The sequence below is a fragment of the Schistocerca cancellata genome, chromosome 3, assembly GCF_023864275.1.
Source record: "Schistocerca cancellata isolate TAMUIC-IGC-003103 chromosome 3, iqSchCanc2.1, whole genome shotgun sequence".
Classification (NCBI taxonomy): Eukaryota; Metazoa; Arthropoda; class Insecta; order Orthoptera; family Acrididae; genus Schistocerca; species Schistocerca cancellata.
Window position 1 is genome coordinate 673,120,603 of NC_064628.1, and position 22,548 is coordinate 673,143,150.

General features: G+C 37.9%; 1 protein-coding gene across 1 annotated transcript in view; it reads right to left on the bottom strand.

The window, feature by feature from the left end:
* Nucleotides 1-8,847: 8,847 nt before the first annotated feature.
* LOC126175645 (uncharacterized) overlaps nucleotides 8,848-22,548 on the bottom strand; it is a 57,979-nt gene continuing 44,278 nt past the window's right edge. The window contains exon 3 of the mRNA XM_049922535.1: nucleotides 8,848-11,022. Coding sequence (XP_049778492.1) covers nucleotides 10,929-11,022 — 94 coding nt within the window. The 3' untranslated portion in view covers nucleotides 8,848-10,928. The remainder of the gene's footprint in view (nucleotides 11,023-22,548) is intronic.

A 22,548-nucleotide genomic window follows, 5' to 3' on the forward strand; every position in this document is an offset into this window, starting at 1 on the left:
TCCCTGACTTCAGCCGTCGCACGGACGCCAAAATGGAAAATATTGAAATAAACGATATCGGAATTGAAAAACAACTGCTATCACTTAGTAGCGGAAAAGCATCCGGACCAGACGAGATACCCTTAAGATTCTACAGTGATTATGCTAAAGAACTTGCCCCCTTTCTATCAGCAATTTATCGTAGATCGCTGGAAGAACGTAAAGTACCTAGCGACTGGAAGAAAGCGCAGGTCGTTCCCATTTTCAAGAAGGGTCATAAATCAGATGCGAATAATTATAGGCCTATTTCGCTTACGTCAATCTGTTGTAGAATAATGGAACATGTTTTGTGTTCTCGTATTATGACGTTCTTAGATAATACAAATCTCCTTCATCATAACCAACATGGATTCCGCAAACAGAGATCATGTGAAACTCAGCTCGCCCTATTTGCCCAAGAAATTCACAGTGCCGTAGACACTGGCGAGCAGATTGATGCCGTATTCCTGGACTTCAGGAAGGCATTTGATACGGTTCCGCACTTACGTTTAGTGAAAAAAATATGAGCTTACGGAATATTGGACCAGGTTTGTGATTGGATTCAGGATTTCCTAGAAGAAAGAACACAACATGTCATTCTTAACGGTTCAAAATCTGCAGATGTAGAGGTAATTTCGGGAGTACCGCAAGGAAGCGTGATAGGACATTTATTGTTTACAATATACATAAATGACTTAGTTGACAACATCGGTAGCTCCGTGAGGCTATTTGCAGATGACACGGTTGTCTACAAGAAAGTAGCAACATCAGAAGACTCGTACGTACTCCAGGAAGACCTGCAGAGGATTAATGCATGGTGCGACAGCTGGCAGCTTTCCCTAAACGTAGATAAATGTAATATAATGCACATACATAGGGGCAGAAATCCATTCCAGTACGATTATGCCATAGGTGGTAAATCATTGGAAGCGGTAACAACCGTAAAATACTTAGGAGTTACTATCCGGAGCGATCTGAAGTGGAATGATCACATAAAACAAATAGTGGGAAAAGCAGGCGCCAGGTTGAGATTCATAGGAAGAATTCTAAGAAAATGTGGCTCATCGACGAAAGAAATAGCTTACAAAACGCTTGTTCGTCCGATTCTTGAGTATTGCTCATCAGTATGGGACCCTTACCAGGTTGGATTAATAGAAGAGATAGACATGATCCAGCGAAAAGCAGCGCGATTCGTCATGGGGACATTTAGTCAGCGCAAGAGCGTTACGGAGATGCTGAACAAGCTCCAGTGGCGGACACTTCAAGAAAGGCGTTACGCAATACGGAGAGGTTTATTATCGAAATTACGAGAGAGCACATTCCGGGAAGAGATGGGCAACATATTACTACCGCCCACATATATCTCGCGTAATGATCACAACGAAAAGATCCGAGAAATTAGAGCAAATACAGAGACTTACAAGCAGTCGTTCTTCCCACGCACAATTCGTGAATGGAACAGGGAAGGGGGGATCAGATAGTGGTACAATAAGTACCCTCCGCCACACACCGTAAGGTGGCTCGCGGAGTATAGATGTAGATGTAGATGTAGATCATACCCACATAATTTAAAAAGCTACCTTACATTTTGAACAGCCCTTGTATATTCCAACTTTTTTCACATGTTTTGTTTTACTTCTGTATAATATTTAAGGGTAATAACAGAGAATAACATTTTATTTCACTAATTTAATGCTATGCATCTTGATATTTGATGCTATGGACTTGATATTTGAACCATTTTCTGAGCAGCATTATCAACATTAGTCCAAACACTAAAATACTGTTGCAACTCACTCTTACATTCATTCCCTCAGTAAGCAAAAATCACTGTTTACAAATAACAAATCTCTCCATCATAAAACTGAAATAAAAATTTTGTACTACTAACTACTCATGTGTACCACCCCTGGAATTGCTGATACACAGAGCTGACAGTTGCCCACCACTGTGACACTGATTTATGTAGACTTTCTTGAAATTGATTACAAATCAGTGCAGCTGCTGTTAAAAAGCAAAATGCATTTGCAACACAGTCCATATGACTACACTTCATAGCAAGATGTAATGACACAATGGACTGCAAATTCTAATTTAAATTTGGAAACTTAACATTGTGACATTTGGTGAGAGAGAATGAGCATACTTGTAATGATTTAATCATTATGAAAACTGTACAGAAACATGGCAAACAAACACAATGTAAAAACATCATTGATGCCATGTCATAGGAACTGTGATCATTTAAAACTCATTTAAATGAACATATGCATACACAAAGTAAAACTGCACTAGATACACATTTATACAAATACATATCCCTGAAATTACTGGTACTGGCATAATATGGAGATGTTGCACAGAGCAAACAAGGAATGATATCTTGATGTACTTGAAATTAATACTGCCAAATGAAAAGAACCAGACAGAAATGTTAATGAACAGAATGTATTTTCCCCTAATGCTTATTTTAATATTTATGATGACAAGTTCCATCACTTGTACAATGCCTGGTATTTTTCCTCATTCTGAAAAGGACTTTTCATGAAAAGAGTAGATTGCTATTCACAATGTAGAGGATGCATTATGTTGCAGACAGGCATAATGAAAAGACTTCTAAATATTGAAGCTTTATCGGCCAAAAGGTATCCTTCAGAAATTAAAGGATACACACATTCACATAAGCACAACTCACACACATGCCCACTGTATCCGGCTGCTGTGACCTGACAGTGGACTGGTTCTGCATCCGACATGAGCATCAAGGTGGGTAGCGGGGGTATGGTGGCGGCGTGGGGTAAGGAGGGGGCGGAATAGCAGGGCAGAATGGGGGGAAGTTGTTATGCCTGTGAGAGTGTGCATGGACGTAGTGGGGAAAAATTATGGCTGCTAAGTGCAGAGACTAAAGGCTGTGGAGGGGGGCGGGATAGGGAGCAGAGAGGGGAGAGGAGAGAAGAGGAAAAGATTAGAGGGTGTGTTGACAAAATAAAGGCATGTATAGTGCTGCAATGGGAGCAGGAGGTGGACAATTGGGACTAACAAAGAGGCCTGTGGGGTATGTTGTAGGGTGAGTTCCCACCTTTGCAATTCAAAAAAACCTGGTGTTGGTAGGAAGGGTCCAGATGATACATACTGTGAAGCAATCACTTAAGTGAAGCACATCTTGACTAGAAGCATGTTCAGCAACTGGATGGTCCAGCTGTCTCTTGGCCACAATTTGGCAGTGGCCATTCATGCAGACAGGCGGCTTATTGCCCATGTAGAAAGTAGCACAATATTTACAGCTTAGTTTGTAGATGACATGGCTGCTTTCACATGAAGCTCTGCCTTTGATGGGATACAAGGGGTCTGTGACAGGGCTGGAACAACTGGAGGTGGGAGGATGTGTGGGACAGACCTTCCATCTGTGTCTATTGCAGAGATATGGGCCCTGAGGCAAAGGGTTTGGAACAGTAGTGGTGTAGGGACGGACATGGAGGACTGCAATAAATCTGGATGCAAGGCCTGTCCCATGCATCCTCCCACCACCACCTGCTCCATTCCTGTTGCAGGCATCTCATACCCAATCCAATGCTGGGCTTCATGTGAAAGCAGCCATGTGATCTTCAAAGTAATCTGGAACCACTGTGCTGCTTCCTATCTGAGCATGACAACAAAAGAGCTGTCTGTAAGTTCAATTAAAAGAACTAAACTCCTCCCGAACAGGCCATGAAGGCCCAATGGTACCGACCGGCTGCTGTGGCGTCCTCAGCCCATAGGCGTCACTGGATGCGGATATGGAGGGGCATGTGGTCAGCACACCGCTCTCCCTGCTGTATGTCAGTTTCCGAGACTGGAGGCGCTACTTCTCAATCAAGTAGATCCTCAGTTTGCCTCACAAGGGCTGAGTGCACCCCGCTTGCCAACAGCGCTCGGCAAACCGGATGGTCACCCAGCCAAGTGCTAGCCCAGCATGACAGTGCTTAACTTCGGTGATCTGACAGGAACCGGTGTTACCACAGTGGCAAGGCCAGTGCCAAATTGTGGCCAAGAGACAGATGGACCATCCAATTGTTGGACATGCTGCCAAACATGAGGCACTTCAATTCAATGACTGTTTCAGAGCCTCTGCCAGGACCCCTCGTAGCAACACCAGCATTTTTCTATTGCACAGGTGGAGACTCTCCCTACAACATATCCTTCGTTCCTGCAACTCCTGGCCTCAACCTTTGTTTGTCTGTCCTCCATCTACCTATCCCATTCCCTGACCTCACTCCAGCACTGTACATGCCTTCGTTCTGCCAATGCACCCACTAGTCTTTTTCCCCGTCTCTACATCTCTCCTCTTCCTTTTCTGCTCCACATTTTCGTTGCCAGCTCCAACCCTCTCCCCTCTTTCTCCCTCTCTCAACAGCATCCTGACTCTGCACCTAATAGGCCTTCCTCTCTCCACCAAGCCATGCTTTCACAGGCAGGACACCTTCCCCCATTCCCCACCCCATGCAACTTGCTACCCCCACCATCCACCCCAGATATGTGCTGCTCACATCAGACGCAGGTCCAGTTCAGTCAGGCCACAGCAGCCGGAGACAGTGCCTAAGTGTGTGCGAGTTGTTTGTGCTTGTGTGAATGTAAACATGCTTTCTATTTCTGATGATCTTTTGGCCAAAATCTTCAATGTTTAGTAGCTTTTACATTGAGCCTGTCTGCAACACACCACTTCATCCGTGTAGTGAGTAGGAATCTATCCTTTTCCTAATATTGTTGTTATTCGGTTCCGGACTTTCAATTTTTTGATCATGGATGAGTTTTATCATTTTGGTTGGTCGTGATAGAAGGTGATCCATGTAAACTGCAGGTTATGACACACATAACACACTATTGCATCGCTCATCACTCAACTTTCTATGGTAGGTGGCACAGTCTAGTGGCCACTTTAATTTCTCACACTATCATCATTCAACATCTTCATTGTTTGTTAAAGGTTGTTATTTTTGTAACTGTATTCCTTTTTTCTCCTTTTCTTAACTTAAAGAGCCCTTACTGTATTTGTATTTATTAACATGAAGGCAAATTATTAAAGTTGTATGAAAACAGATGGGGGTTCAAGCTAATTTTGTAATGACTCTTAGAGTATAGAAACAAGAATGAAAATGTACAATGCATAATATACCGTGGGTCACTACTTACTTCTGTATTTTATTGTGATGTGGGTCATATGTACTGAAATGTATTACATAACATGTATTTTAATAATTAATTTGTATTAATTATTTTTGTTTTATTTTAAAATTCACACACTTGTATTTTACATTGGTTTTATTCCACTGTTGACGAACTGCACTTAGTGGCACCAGGTAGGTGTGGGTTCATAATACTTTGTTGTTATTTGTGCAACCTTTGATGGCAGTGTTTGTAATTTCTCTTATTGTTGTTGCCTTTTTTCCTGTTCAACTCAGACTTGAAGATGATTTGCAGCACAGAAGGAAACTGGTAGTTGGGAATAAAAAGTTGTGAGCTAGATGGTGTTTGTTTAATATAATGTAAAAGGACGGTACCTGAATTCAACATTAGTGAAAGGATTGTGTAACAAGATCACAAAACAACACAAAGTGTGCTAGATTATAACTAATCTCAATTCAAATGAGTACTTGGCAGACTTAAGGTGTATTCTGACTGTCCACCTGTTTTGCTGCATCTTCTCTATCGACATATGATTTTTAGACGTGCCTCGTTAAGGGGGATGTAATGGATTTTTTTCCAAAAAATCGATTTTTCAAAAGTATTATTTTCCTGATCTACACAGTTTAATCTATGTTATGATAACAGCTTTAGAAGTCCCTTTAAATTTTTAAACTGATTAACTCTGCACTGGTGGCCACTCCCACCTTTACCGACATTTGGGAAACTGCTTGCTTCAGCGGAATTTTTGTCAGTGATAAGGCTATTTCCTTTTGATATCTTTGGCTAACATCTATATCTCTGGCTGACATCTGTATCTTTGCACTGCCTGAAAACTTTCTTGCTTGTGGTTTATTTATGTTTTGACAATACTAACAACATAAGTAGGTGGAAGGTTGAATTCCCAAACCTTTACATGGAAGTCAAGATTTATGCGTAATGGGTGGTGGAAAAACTATGTTCAGGAAATGCAGGTTTCATGAAAATCTGCTTACCAACAAAAAAGAGGAAGCAGCTCAAAATGAAGAACATAAGCTCTTAGCTTCAACAGGTGTGTGAATGATGTTGATATGGATTCCACTGGATTCAGACTTATTGATCTAGAGCTTCTCTGCCAGGCTATAAAGTTTTCATGTTCATGTGTTAGCTGTAAAAATACAGAATGCATGATTGTTGTTGAAGAAAGAAGAGTGGGAATAGATTGTGATTTTAAATTAATTTGTAATTCATGTGGTTATGAATTTTCATTTTTCTCAAAAAGAAAAAAAAAAAAACTCTGACACTGTTACCTATGAAAGCAATTTTAGGTTAGCATATGCTCTGAGATGCCTTGGACAGGGCAGGGAAGGAGATAATTTATTGTGTGGTTTTCTGAACATGCCTCCACCTTGTGCGAGGTTTGAAAAAATAAATAAAGAAATCTCTGACGCTGTATGTAATACTGCCAAAGTTTCTGTGAAGAAAGCAGTGGAGGCATTGGTGAGGAAAAATAAAAAATAAAAAAGATCCTGGGGTAGATATTCGTGACAGTGAATCTCCTGCAAATGTTCCTGACCTGTGTGTGTGTCTGTAGAAGGGACCTGAATGAAAAGTGGTCACACAGCTCTGCATGGAGCTACATCTGTTATTGGTATTGACTCAGGTAAAGTTGTAAAGTTATTGGTATTGGCTCAGGTAAAGTTCTAGATGTAAAAATCATGTCTAAATACTGGCACCAATGTGCAACAAGGAAAATGTCCAACAATGAAGACAGTGAGAAACTGTGGCAAGAAAAGCATGCAGTGGCATGCCCTAAAAATTATAGTGGCTCAAGTGGGGGCATGGAGGCTGCCCAATAGAGGCTTTGTGGTAGGCTTCGTCGCTTGCTGAAAGAGATGAAAGGTGAAGTACTTGATGACAGGTTTACTCTGAAAGCAATTTATTCTCTTCAGTTATTTTATGGGAGAGCTATCAGGAAAACCACACGTAATTTAGAGGTAATGAGGCGTGCTGTTTGGGCAATTTTTTCTCCACAAACTATCCACTGACCAAACACCAATGCACAATCTGTGTCCGAAAGACGATTGGTGTAAGTGCAACAGTAGAAATGAGACGTATTCACATAAACACTCATTACCAGAAACTGTTATAAATGCAGTTATGCCCACATTCAGGTTCCTTGCAAACCCTGATTTATTGACAAAGTGTCTTCATGGAAAGACACAAAATGCAAATGATAGCCTCAATAATTTAGTTTAGATTACATGCTCAAAAAGGACATTCTGTGATCTTGAAATACTCAAAATAGGTGTCTAGGCTACAGTTTTATGTTGCAGTAATGAAAATAATGACAGAATTGAAGTAATGAAGAGAGTTGGTATAGACCCTGGTGTGATTACAACAAAAGTATTTTACACCGTCGACGAGAGCAGGATCAAGAAAGCTAACAAATCAGTGCCTTACCTGCATATACAGGCCAGACAAATTCGAAGAGGAGAGAAGAGAAACCTGGGGGATGAGGAATATCAGTATGGAGAATTTTAAAATTGAGGTAAGCTTATTACATGTAGAAGCATGAAAGAAAATCTTTGAACCTCATTTTCTCTGTTTTACATTTTTTACATTATCAGAAGCCTTTTCTCAAAAAGTAGATGCGCTAATGCTATGAAATTTCCAGGAACTGTTTACAACATGTTGCTGTCTCCCCGGAACTAAAAAATACGAGATCCTGCAATTATATTCTGATTTTTAGATGACTGATGTAGAAAAAAAGCTAATTTTGGATGTGCAAAATTGAAAACTGTACGATTTGTACCATAAATTAATAACTGTAGTTCAGTGGCCTTATAAACTTCTCAGGACACTACAATAAAATTTTCAGATTAATTGCATGACTAGAATTTGAGTTACGGCTTTTTATAAAAAAGACAATAAAAAGAATTAAAAATTCAGATTTCTGGCAAAATATTAATCCTGTGTGTTTCATTATATTTTTCCGTTAAAACACAGCTCTTTTGCACTACACATGCCATATTTTAGACTTATACGGCTGTAATGATTTTTTAAATAAATGTTTACATTTTCCGTTACATCCCCCCTTAATAATGTAACTCAAATGATCTCTACTGTCAATACTGCAGTAAAATTCTGCAATAGTTCATAACATTCCATGGAGAGACAGAGCATATAAATAAAACTCTTGCTCCATTTTGTAGTAAATTAAATGTGGTTTTATAAAATATAATCATATCAAATGTACACCTCAAAAGTTTGAAAATACATGTTTTTAAGTCAATGATTTATTATTTACTGTGATTCAAAAATGCTGCCAATCATGCACAGATAATCCTAACCAGTGTAGTTATTTTTAGTTCAAAACTGTTAATGGTTAATTTTCCCATAGAAAAATAAGAACAATGTACCAGCGTAGGAACCGTAATGTGCTAAATGGATGAAATGCTTCTGGGTACCTGTCTACAGCTTCATGGTAGACTCAGTCCTTACAATATTAGCACTAGTAATTAATTGAATCATATGACCAAAATTTTGACGTTCGGTGATCTTGTGCATAAACTACAAGCACTCAGAATATTTATAACATTTTAATTAATTTCAACAGCAACCAAAATTCATCAGAAGAAAGATACACACACTACGTAGACATTGTAAGATATGCTTTATTACGTATAAATCATCATACGAAATGTATTTCCATTAAAAACACTCTGTAGAAAATGTAATCTTTCACCATGCACAAAAACAATATTTCTGATTCATTAATGTATAAATCTAAAACAATCAAACAAAAATATTAATTACCACTCAACCACATCAAATGATTATAACACACAATATTATTTTGCAAACACACTGAGATCAATTATTTTTTGATACAAAAAAGCACCCTCTTTAAATTTAGATAAGTATGTAGCCTGAAAATACTTTTTGAAACTATTTACAATTAAGTCTTGTAGCATCTTAGAATTTCTTTATATTGTTGTCCATTCAGCAACATGCCAAACCAATAACATCACAAACTTATATGATTCATACAATGAGTTGATAAGTTATCCACCAGGTACTGCTTTCTCCATAATGAGCATGAATAATAAATTATACGGCATACAATCACCCATGAAAATTATAAAATAATCAAATGATTATACACTTAATCAACATGCACCAAATATTAAAAGATGTACTAACAACACTTTTAAACAACGGTTATGACGAATTTATTGCAATTTCACTAGTTACTAGGGAGTTAGAGAGCCAGATCTATCTCTTCACAAAATTTCATAAAAATATGAATATGATGATGATGATTCAGTGATATATAAAACATCTTAAAGTTAGATAACAATGCATAAATATAATTAATTTCATCTTTGGGGCCGCTGATCAAGAGTATCACATTTCAAACAGTACACTAAATGTCTTGTAATTAAATATTTTTGTGTACTTCTTACAGCAAGTTAAGTACCAAAGACAATTCTTCATCCAGCAACTATCAGTGACATGTCTGGAACATATTTTATGACTAATGTCAATCGTCAGCAGTTGTGCTTTAGGACTGCACATTTTTGTTTTGTGTTCATCTGCTGCCTTCTCTTACGTCAATCTATTTATTAGACAATTTTGTCTTAAATTTTGTCTATTTTCATGAATTATTATAACTTTCTATGTACCTTGTAAATTAAGTAAGGCAGAGTCAAATAAAAGACTATTTGTATAACACATGATCTTCTAACTTCTTTTCTGACTGCCAGATACATAATTATGACATTATGGTGCCACATATTTATAAGATGATTATGCTGAAAATAAGTTCAGCAACTTTAAAGATTTTTGTTTAGACTTATAAAATATTAGTCATCAGTTCTATGATGTTTTTTTCAACTTTATGGCAGTCCTTTGAAAGCCAAGAACAATAGTTGCGAGTAAGTGTGATCCACAAAACACATGTGCAAGATGATTACTGCAGTCTTTCATTATGTAGCTGTAACGATATACAGCTTTCTGAAATACATGTATCACAAAGCGTACAAACAGCCACATAAAATGAAATATAATGCTATTCCTCCTTGAGGAAAGTTAATAAATATGTTCTGAAAATTTTTGGCACAGTTTACACTCCTTCAAGAACTTTTCTTGCATTATTTACTTTTTTCTTTTTTTATATAAAAAAAGGGGAGTAAGAAAAGAAACCAAACGTCGACCCTAAGAAACACCAGAGATAAAAAAAAAAAGATAGCAACTATTCTTATAGAATTTCTATCATCATATAATACACAACACAACAAATATGTTCAAATAATTGTAAAGCTAATCAAAGGAGAAACATTGAAAAAGATACATCAATTCACATTCACAACGCCACATTCTAATATTTTATGGCCATTTTAAAAGTGTGGCCACGACACAGCATGTTTTCAATGAAGTTTTAAAATACTTGTTCCTTCAGAATACTGAATGCATAAAATACATTAAAATATGTTCCAAAAAATATGAAATCAATTTGAAAACTAGTGTTAATAGCACTGCCTGAATACCAAAACAAAAAATCTTTGTTCTTGAAAACAAACTGTAACAATTAGACAAATTTAAGTTTCAAATTTAATCAAATCACCTTTTTCCAATTTGTTTAAAGCATGGGTTTTGTATGTTTTATGAAGTAGATTAAGACGTGCCATGAAAAGGACAGTTCCCTTGCATTATATTGTCTTCCAATTTCAGTTGTCTGATGAGATAAAACAGTTTTTATTGACACTTCACTGGTAAAGCAAAAGCAAAATTGTGAAAAATATGATGCCATTTGCAACAGCTGCAATATAGCAGGAGTGCCAACGCCTTCCTGAAGTTTTCCTGGAATATAAACACATTACTGAAAAAATGCGTTATCTTAACATTCAATTATCACAATTCTATTTCAATTAAAACACTAATAAGCAAAGATAATAGGCAAATGAATAAGTACATATATCAATTATTTTGTATCAATGTCAAAATGTTCAAAATTAACTGGGAATAATTAGTTACCTGCAGGGATCACATTCACTAATGTATCAATGCAACAATGTCCAATATTAATTGCAAACAACTAGTTACCTGCAGGGATCACATTCACTATATTATTTTATGATCAAGAAGATTTCAAATGATTCACAACTAAAATACTAAGGTATCATTAAAGAGAAATGATCTCAATTTCCATTCAATATTATTTCTACTGCCTGTCAGAACCCCCAATTTCTTGGTAAAACAGCCCAAGATTTTCTACAGCATAAGAATTCATTTCTTTCTGACATGACAACATTGGGTGAAGAATTCTGTTGGACATGTAAGGACAGAGCTCCGAGAGATGTTCACACAGATGGGGTGATCACACACTCGTTTGATTAATGTGTAGTTTCTCTCATCAAATGGTCGCATGACTGATTTTCTCAGTGTAAACTGTTCATGCCAAGGATTTCCAACAATTTTTCATTAAACCTTTTTTTGGGATAAATGCTTAATTGGAAAAAAAGAAAAAGAAACAGAATGGCAGCTTGGACATTAGAAAGGTTTACAATCAAAATAAATGTCCTTTTCATCAAATAATACAAAGCCTGTTAAACAAGAAAAATGAGCTTCTCATATCACTGCAGGAAACTGAAAAATCTGAAGTTATTTGTAGTGACGTGTTTAGCATAACAGACCAGCATTTGAACAGATGCACCTGTGTGGATGTAAGTATCACATTATTGTACAAGTAATACAAGGAAATGGGGAGAGACTATATTCACAAAAGTGGGATGAAATATCAGACAACAGACCTAAATGATTACAGCAATGAACAACTCATTGACTGCTGCATTTCAGTAGACCTGGAAACATACAAGATACTATTTCCGAAAGTGTGCAAGCACCCAATAAAAAAGGTTTTGCACTTTACCTGATAATTAAAGGGTGAATAAGGTGTAGGATTTCTGCCTTCAGTTTGTTCCCCACAGTAAAACAGTCAACAAGAACAGCATGAGATAGTGCGACACAAACTGGTAATTTATTTCTGAAATCATCTTCCTTTCATGAAATGATGCAAGTCCCAAAATAAATGGTTTGTCTTTCTATGACAGTAAAACAATGCAACCCCATGAACCAGGTTTAGCTGAGAATGGAAAACCAGTTTCACAGAATCATAAATGATGACAAAACTTATTGGACTAACAATGGGCAGAAGTTTATCGTGAACTTCCAGTAAAAGATACTCAATTCTTTCCTGAAAATCAACAGCATGGATGTGGAAAAGCAATGGGGAAACTACGACATCAAAAATCCATTTGGATATCCCATGGCAGTATCTTATAATGTAGAGGAAGCTGTGGCTGCAGAGACAAGGCTTGGCCTTTTGAAAGTAGTAGTAATTACGGGGAAAAAATCTTAAGTAACAGAAAATGCCTAACCTACCTTAAACCCAATGAAATATTTCTTTCTGTCCAACAAGTACTTCAGGTATAAGAAATCCTTTGAAAATCAAACATCCAGATAAACTCCAAGCAATTAATGTATGGCCACTGCTGCACCTGCATTGTTTTTAGTTGTCATCCCCAGTGCAAGTTCACCTTCAACATTGACAGAAAAGCAACTAACCATGTCAGAATTATTTGAAAGGAAATAGCTTTGGATTGTAAATTATGGAAAAGCCCTAACATATTATTTAATAGCAGGAATTATTGCACTAGACAACAAGCTATTATCTACCGTAGAAAGGGCTGGATCTATAAGACTCTTGAATTCCAGCTAGAGCATGGATTTCTTTCTATAAACCCTCTTCTAGGTTCCCATACCTGAGAAACTATAGCAAGGGAGCTTATATTACCACAAATTGCTGGAAAACTGACCAAATCAAAACATATTTACTAATTCATGACAGTTGACACTAACATGGTGAAAAGTTTTCAAGTGGCTGATGTACCACCCATTCGCTTCAAAGGATTGTCCAGGCTAGTGTAGCAGGAATGACCGTTACTGGCAAACATCTAGTAATGCTATGACTTCTGAAATTTTCCTGGGTACTACTTCTAATAATTTTCAGGTTTGTAGCCAGATCCCATCCACATTCTGCCTTGATATCTCGGTCCAGAGACGTCCGGCCACCCTCAGGTGAGTGGACAACTACTGAAGAGTCGAGGTGCATCCACAGTATTTATGCCAAATCTTGTGCATGTGAAATGTGCTGGTGTCTTTCGGCGCATGCATCAGGTGATGCTCTGTTGCACTAAGACTGCATAATTTTAATTACAGGATTCCGATTTTTATCCAGCTGAAAGCCATTGTCACGAATTATACGGTTTTCGGCAAGATGTATTTCCACTGATTTTATAATTACTGAATCCCAAAAAGTGGAAATTCGAGCTACTGTTTTTGTGCTATTGTATTCCATTGAGCGTCCCAAGGAAATACAGTGTTCTGCTACTGCTGATTTTAACGGTGGCAGAATATCAACAGGATCCAGCTACACATCCAAAAATTATTATAGAAGAATCTTGTAATGCATTTCAATCATTTGAACTTGGCAGAGGAAAATTTACCAGAGCATCACTTGGTGCAAAGATCAGCACAAGGTGGAATTACAGAGTGCCTGTTGGAACAAACAGGCCAACTCACTGACCACGATATGCTTACCATTTCAATGTCTCATCAGTGGTGTTTGACAGAGCTGTGTATTACATTTCTGAAGATCTTTGAAGAAATAACAAAAGTAAGTTCTGGTCAGCTCTGCATATCCAAAGTTGCATGTTGTGACACTAAATAAGATTTACTAGAGTACAACGAATATCCAATGTGCCATACATGTGAGCCTTGCTGACAGCTGAATTGGAAAGTCGTTTTAGTTCCTTAAATAAAGACTCAAATTAATAGAGTGTAGCCTTTGTAGACCTGAGCTGAGCTACAACTCAGGATACTTGAACACAGGATTCTGCAAAAGATCTACAAAGCAGTTCACGATAACAATGGTTTCTGGTGATCTAGAACAAATGCTGGGTTGGACCACTTCATGCAAGGAGCTGACATTTTACGACTAGCAAAAAGTAAAAGAATAGCTCAGCTTGGACATTTCCTTGGAATGGATGACTACAAATATTTCTGAATGGACGACAACTAGAAGAAAACAGAGAGGAAGACCACAAAAGTGGTGGATAGACTATGTGGAAGAATATGTGTCCTCTGAGTCTTTCGTAGCGACATGTCTGAATACAATCTTCTTGGTTTTCAAGCCTTGTCAATTCAAATAAAATACTCGAGCTTTCGATGTCTATCGTTGTCATCATCGCCAGCAGTAAAAACCACTGACCTCTGCGGCTAGTATTGTTTTCTGCTTATATAGGTGCAATTGCAACCTCTGATACTATTCAGAGAGCGCCGAATGACGCACGCACGGAATATGAATTGAACAAGTTTAAGCAGCTCTGAACCGCTGCGGTACCAAGTGGTGTCAAGTGACACAAGGGGCTGGTGCCACATTTGAAACTGAAGCTCCCACCTCCCTACAAGCATCTAGTATCCATCTTTGCTTTCTTTCGATACCCGGTGTCCACCCCCATGCCCTATTAAGTGTGTACACTTGTCTCTGTTAAAATTATTGCTTTTTATTACAATATCAGGTGCCTCCTTTATAACAGAATCCCAATATGTTGGTGCATGAACCACGACTCTTGTCTTTTCAAACTGTATTTTGTGTTCATTTTCCAGATAATCAGTTATGGTCGATTTGTCAAGCTCCCTTTGATTAACACATCACTTGTGTTCAGTACAATGATCTGCAACTTTGTGAATAGTTTGATCTATATAGATACTGCCGTACTCACAAGGGACACCACACACACTGGGCACATGAAGAACAATGTCGCCTTTAACAAAGCACAGTCTATCTCATATCTTGGGGATGGGCCGGAACACTGGTCTCAGTCCAATGTCTCTGCACTACACATCCTAACTTGCTACTCGTTGCCCCACAGTATGGCATGAAAGCAGCTGGCTTGGCATCTTCTGCTGATTAACAAGGCATCCTTTGTCAGTGGCACCTGAAAGAGTTCTTAATGTCTTTGTTGCTCCAACCGTTCTCTCTGAACGCATCTGAAATGCTGTAATTCAGACCGTACGTGGTCACCGTCAGAAATAATCTTTGCTCTGTGTACTAGTGTGTTCAGAACCAATTTTTTGTGCACTAAAAGGTGAATACTATTAGCATTCACATATTGACAAGTTTTTTTTAAATTTATAGTATGTGAAGTTGAGAACTTAAATATCAATCTGCCAAAGCAGAGGTGGCAAATGAAAATAATAATAGTATGACAGTCAAGAAACAAATGCAATCCCAAGTGAGAATGACTATTATCTGAAGACAGTTCGAACCAATCGTGTTCCTTATATTTGATAGTCAGCTAATGCAACAATGTTCCCAAATTCAAAGAAGTTCGCCAAAATTCATCTTTCAGCATCTTACACTGCGTAAATCAAAGACTTTATTCTGAATCTGGCCTTGTTTATAAAGGCAAGCGAAACCACTTATTATCTCTTAATGCAGAGTAATTTGTGTTCATTCAACATAATTTAACTCTAGTTTAGTAAGTAATAACTTATCTTTTTGTTGAAATGAATAATTAATAGTATTTTGATTTGATTATATTGTAATTTTATTTAATTACAGTTTTTTATTTGTGTATTAAAAGAAGTCCATTTTATAAAATGTTAATAATTTATTGAAAATCTGGTATGTGCCAGGTAGTGACCTACTATTTAGTATCCAACTAGATAATAAAATTGGCCTGATTGTGGATAGTTTCCTGATATCAGTTACCTGCACTGGACAGGAGTGGTTAGGTACTCCATTAATTACGCATTCACCACACTGAGCTTTATTGTGTGACATAGCAGTGCACCCTGCTCGCTTTGAGTTGGATCTCTGGGTATATGTAGGTCTGAGAGGGTTCCATTGAGTATGAGTGGATGTCGAAATGGTGAAGTTGACATGCTGTGCTTGATGTTGAATAACAAGCGTACACACTGCTTGGATATTTGCAGGTTTGTAATTGACAATGGCTCCATAGTGCCCACTATCCTACAAAAGTGCCTTTATGACAAGTTTCATTCAGGATTCAGCAACTGATACTTCTCAGATTATTTGTTAGCACTTACAGTTTTTCCTAAATTATTTGCCATTAACTGGTATTTTTAATCTTTGAATACTTTAACTGTTGACTCTACTAACAAGCAATGGCTGTGCTATCTAATTCCCAAGTGGATGATATAATAAAACAGAATAAGAAGGGGAGCACAAGCACCTCACAAAAACCCAAGACCATGAGCAAAAAAGCAAAGTTTGGGTCAATTTTTATGTACTATATTATTCCTGGATTAATTCAGTGCTTGAAATGCACACACATGATATCATAAAAGTCATCATTGGGCAACAGGAATTTGGTTAGGCACTATGAGTTGAAGTTTTCTTAAGACAAGCATGTATCAATATAGAAGGAGCCCATATTAAAAACAGATAAAACAGACATGGATAACATGTATAAATGCTATCTTAGATTTCATTTGCGTCCCCCCTCCTCCTTTCTAACTTTTCTCCTACCTCCCCCGTGGTCTCGTTGCATATCATTAGAGACTTGCATTTGTCTACAAATAATAATGGCAGTAATTATTAATGATTTACTCTTTTTGCAGTTTTGTATCTATGCCACTGTATGTGCATGACTGTTTCACGACAGCCAGTGTATAATACGTAGCATAAGACGTGCAGCTATTACAAACTTCATTGAACTAATCCACGAGGCTGTCATCACGGGAGCAACTTTCAGAATAGTACACGCCAAAGAACTTTTATCTCACCCTACAACAGTTGCTTGAGCACTTCCCAACACTGCAGAAACTGCAAGAATGACTGTCCTTCCTTAAATTACTGCAGCAATCACATAAGGCAGGTGTTCAGCCAGCACAGATACGTCAACAGATGATTTTAGAAAACCATATTACATTACAGCATTAGTTCATTACATTAGTGAGTTGTGGTCCCTTGTGAACAGAGTAAGTAGTTTCTACACCAGCCCAAGACAGGAGAAGCTATATTACAAGAGCTGCTTCTACAATTTCCCTTTCTGAGAATAGCCAAAGAAGACTTTTTGAAGCTAGATTGGGGTGACTGACCAGGGGTCTAATATAGCAAGTGCCTTAAAAGAGTACTTAAGGCCATATATTGCCCATATATTATGGACAAGTCTGATGCCACACATTTCATGCAGATTATTTGCTGGCAGAAAATTATTATGACTTGATTGAACAAACAACGATTTGCACAAATTTACTGCGATACATGAAATGTGCAGGACTGACATCAAAATTAAATAAGTTGCTGCATCAGGAATGAAGTATGTTGGAATTAAAAAAGTAACCAGAGTGAGTCAGTCTTGTCTCAGTTTGAACAGATTATAGAAACAGTGTAGCAAACCAACAATATTCTAAAAATAGATGGAATGGATAAGGACCTTCTCAGAATTCTTGGTACATTTTCTAAAATCCCTTCATCATGAAATAGACAAATTGCAACAGGAGAAATGTCCAATACCATATTACCTCCTAAGTTACCCAAGAATAATGAAACACTTGTCTGGCACTCTCAGTGGTATGGAAGAGTATGAAATAATGACAAAACTGGCAATGAGGGCTTTGCAGTACACACATCAGAAAACTAATCTTGAAATTAATCGTAAGATCACTATGTTTCTCATTATTCATTTCAGAAATATGAGCATGCCTTCCACTCCAGCAAAGAAGGAAGAAGTACGATCACCTACTAGAGATCTCTGCAGGAGAATGCACAAAATGCAAGTGAAAAGCATCATCTGGATGAGGGAAGGAGCAGAGATTCAAGAGGCTCAGAAATGATTACAAGGCTTGGCATCATGATGTTAATGATGCACAAAGTTACGGTGATGTGTCTCTGTATCAAGTAATTACAGACTTTCAACAAAGATTGACTACTTGACTGGTGGAAATAAAAATCCCCAACATTCTCACAACTATCACAAATAGCAAAATATATTTTTGTTATTCCTGCTATTAGTGGTGCATGTGAGAGGACATTTAGTACAGCAGTTAAAACTATTTACAAAATAATATCAGAAATAAACTGCCAACATGTTGATAATCTTTTGTTCCTTAACAATTATCATAAACATCCAGAGAACTGATTTCATGCTAATGATAAATTTTAATTTAACAAATGTATCAATAGAAAAAAATATTAAATTCACATTGTTACATCACAGCTTTCTTGGTACTGGTTACAACTATACATATAATAAAAATTGCAAAAATGCAGGGCTGTTTTGATTTGAAAATATGTCCTATGTAAACACATATGAATTTGTTTATCTTTACTCTCTGTACATCATGCTGAAATTTGCTCATATTTGCTTTAGGGTATTTTTATTTATTTGTTCATAATTCATAAATATTACATATGTTTCTGTCATTCTACATGACTTGCAACCTATCTTGTGACTAGAGGGAAATTAGCACAACCACAAAATAATATGGGTCTGAGTCGGGCATCGGGTGTGAAATTGAGCAGATATGGACTGGTATACGCTTTCAGGTACAAACTCAACTATGCTGGCCAAAGACCCAACTGAAATCTCCCAGTATCCCACCATACCTTCCTGTTGCAAATATCTACAAGATATTCGTTTCATTTTTAGGCTATATTCCTTTTTGCCCAACTTCACTTATAAATTTTCTTCTTTCATCAGTTAAATTCAATATCTTGAGTGTTACCCACATATTTCTACTGGGACTTGAATTTTTTATTCACTGCTATCTTAACCAAAAGATGCTCCATAGATGTGAAACAAAAACAGATTTTCATCTCTCAGAGGTACCCATTCATCTTCTATTGTATGCTTTTCTCCCCTTTTCAGTCAATTCCTGCCTAATGATACATTCAAAACTCTCAACAATCTATGGCCCTTTCAATATGTCGAGATCCCACCTCCTTAATTTCCTATCTTTCTGCAATTCCTTCAGTTTTAATCTGCACCTTCACAATTGATAAATTATGGTCAAAGCTCACAACTGGAAATATTTGCATTTTAAAATCTGATATAAAAAGCTCTCTCTTACTGTAATACAAACTATCCGAAATCTTGCAGTAAACAGGTCTCTTCAATCTATAGAACCTTCTTTCAGGATTCTCACATCAAGTACTAGTAATGGTTATATTGTGCCCTACCAGGCATCTTTCCTTTCACTTTGTTTCCCCAGTCTGTGTTCATGTACTATTTTTCCTTCTATTGATTTCTAATGCACATTGTAATTAATGTTCACCTAGCTTAATAATCTGAATAATTTCTGTTACCTCATCCCTTCACCATCTCCAGAGCTAGAAGGCACACAATCTCGTGCTAAGGCGTTGGCATTGTGCCTATCTTGGCTATGGCAATGCATTCACTACACAGTGCGTAGTAGCTTACTCAATTTCTATTTTCTTATTTATTGGTAGACCTACTCCTTCATTCCACTGTTATCTCACTGAAATGCAGCAACTCTTCTATCTATGATGCTACTTCAGCTAAAGTACTGAAACCTTATGTTAATTTGATATTGTCCTCCTAAATTGCCTTTGCAATAAGTCAAGCTACATTTCCTCAATGTCTGAAATATGCAATAGTAATACTCTTTGTCAAGGTGTTGATAAACAAGTGACCTCTAATTATAGCCCTATTTCCCTCTTCCCCAAGTTTTCAAAAAAACTGAAGAAGGTAACTTCATCCACATCTGACCCCCCCCCCCCTTTCCCCACGAACATTGCAGAGTAAATGAAGCCTTCTAGCAGGGAGAAGCCTTCTAGCAGGGAGAAGCCTTCTAGCAGGGAGGTTCGTAATACTAAAAGTGAGAAGGCTGAAACGTAATAGACATCAATTGGACAACCTTTAATGAAAAAGGAAAGAGCTATAATCAGGTGTGTGTCTCAAGGGGATCTGCAAACGATGAATACCCTCCACAGCCATATCACAACCATTCTATCTTAAATATGCTACAATCAAAGTGTTAAAGACAGAATGCTTCCCCTAAAACAAAAAATATGATTCAGCAGAAAAAAAGAGGCTAACCACATCTAAAAGCAATTCAAACAGAGTAAAAGAGGTGTGTACCAAGACAGCTGGCAAACAAAGCAGGGTCAAGGGTTCTCTAGACTCAGCAAGTGGTAGGAGATGCCTCGACTTCAAAGCCCCCCTCCTCCCCCCCATCCTGAAAGTAGTTTGACATGTTGTATCTGAGAATAAACACTGAGAACTGTGAAAACTGAGAACAAGTTCAACTGACTGTGACTCATCCACCAATATTAGAAGCAAAGAATCTGGATGACAACAATTAGCATAGAGAGCCAGAAGCATGGGGCATTCCACCAGGATGTGAGCTGCCACAACCACAAAGGGGGAGGGGTGTGTGTGTGTTTTGTTAGATGACACAGGATGGTGAATTGCTTCTGAGAGGAACAGGAGGAGGAGGAGGAGGAGGAGGAGTGTCGTGGTGGGCTCCTTCATAGTGAGGAGTTTATGAGAGAGGCAGTTATTGTTCCATTTTTCCTTTTCTGAGTGAGGAGAGGCCTTATTTGCACTAATCAAAGAGGGGGGGGGGGGGGGGGGAGAGGAGGAATACTGAGAGCATAGTCTAAAGCAGGCTAGGCAGAGGTCCCTTCAGAGGGTCTAAAGGCGCATTCCAACTGTTTATCCCACCCGAAAAACAGGTATCAGTGGGTGAATGCCTCTTGTATCCAAAAAGAAATCCATGAATTGAATGAATGGTAAACTGTCAGATGGTGATTGCATAAGTGACCAAGAGTTGGTACCATCAAAATCGAAGAGGGAAGATGCTTACTTTGGCAAGGTGACGGCCTACAGGATTAGTCTGGGAAAAACCAGCGCCCAATCTTACTTTATGATGATGTATTGGGTCCAATAATTTCACAGCTGATGGAGTCACTTAGCCATAACCCTGAAACCATAGCCAAATCAGGACAAGAACAGGGTCTTGTAAACATGGAGGAGAGTACATGCCCCAGAAAGTGTGGGCATGGGAGCAGACAGTGTTAGGCTTTCACTTGAAGCTAGTCTTTAGTTGACGGATATGGGGCAACCACGTCAGCTTTTTATCAATGAGGAAACGCAAAAATTGGGAGTGCAAAACAATGTCCAAGTGTTGAGTATCCAAGTAGTTTACTGGGTGATGATTGATCAGATTGGATTCTGTAGAAATATTGGAACACAAAGGGCAATACTTACCCTACGACTTATCTTAGAAGCTAGATTAAGGAAAGGCAAACCTATGTTTCTAGCATTTGTAGACTTAGAGAAAGATTTTGACAATGTTGACTGGAATACTCTCTTTCAAATTCTAAAGTTGGCGGGGTTAAAATACAGGGAGCGAAAGGCTATTTACAATTTGTACAGAAATCAGATGGCAGTTATAAGAGTCGAGGGGCATGAAAGGGAAGCAGTGGTTGGGAAGGGAGTGACACAGGGTTGTAGCCTATCCCCGATGTTATTCAATCTGTATATTGAGCAAGCAGTGAAGGAAATAAAAGAAAAATTCGGGATAGGTATTAAAATCCATGGAGAAGAAATAAAAACTTTGAGGTTTGCCAATGACATTGTAATTCTGTCAGAGACAGCAAAGGACTTGGAAGAGCAGTTGAATGGAATGTAGTCTAATTAAGTTGGGTGATGCTGAAGGAATTAGATTAGGAAATGAGTCACTTAAAGTAGTAAAGGAGTTTTGCCATTTGGGGAGCAAAATAACTGATAATGGTCGAAGTAGAGAGGATATCAAATATAGACTGGCAATGGCAAGGAAAGTGTTTCTGAAGAAGAGAAATTTGTTAACATCGAGTATAGATTTAAGTGTCAGGAAGTCGTTTCTGAAAGTATTTGTATGGAGTGTAGCCATGTATGGAAGTGAAACATGGACGATAACTAGTTTGGACAAGAAGAGAATAGAAGCTTTCGAAATGTGGTGCTACAGAAGAATGCTGAAGATTAGATGGGTAGATCATATAACTAATGAGGATGTATTGAATAGGATTGGGGAGAAGAGAAGTTTGTGGCACAACTTGACTAGCAGAAGGGATCGGTTGGTAGGACATGTTCTGAGGCATCAAGGGATCACCAATTTAGTATTGGAGGGCAGCGTGGAGGGTAAAAATCGTAGGGGGAGACCAAGAGATGAATACACTAAACAGATTCAGAAGGATGTAGGTTGCAGTAGGTACTGGGAGATGAAGAAGCTTGCACAGGATAGCGTAGCTTGGAGAGCTGCATCAAACCAATCTCAGGACTGAAGACCACA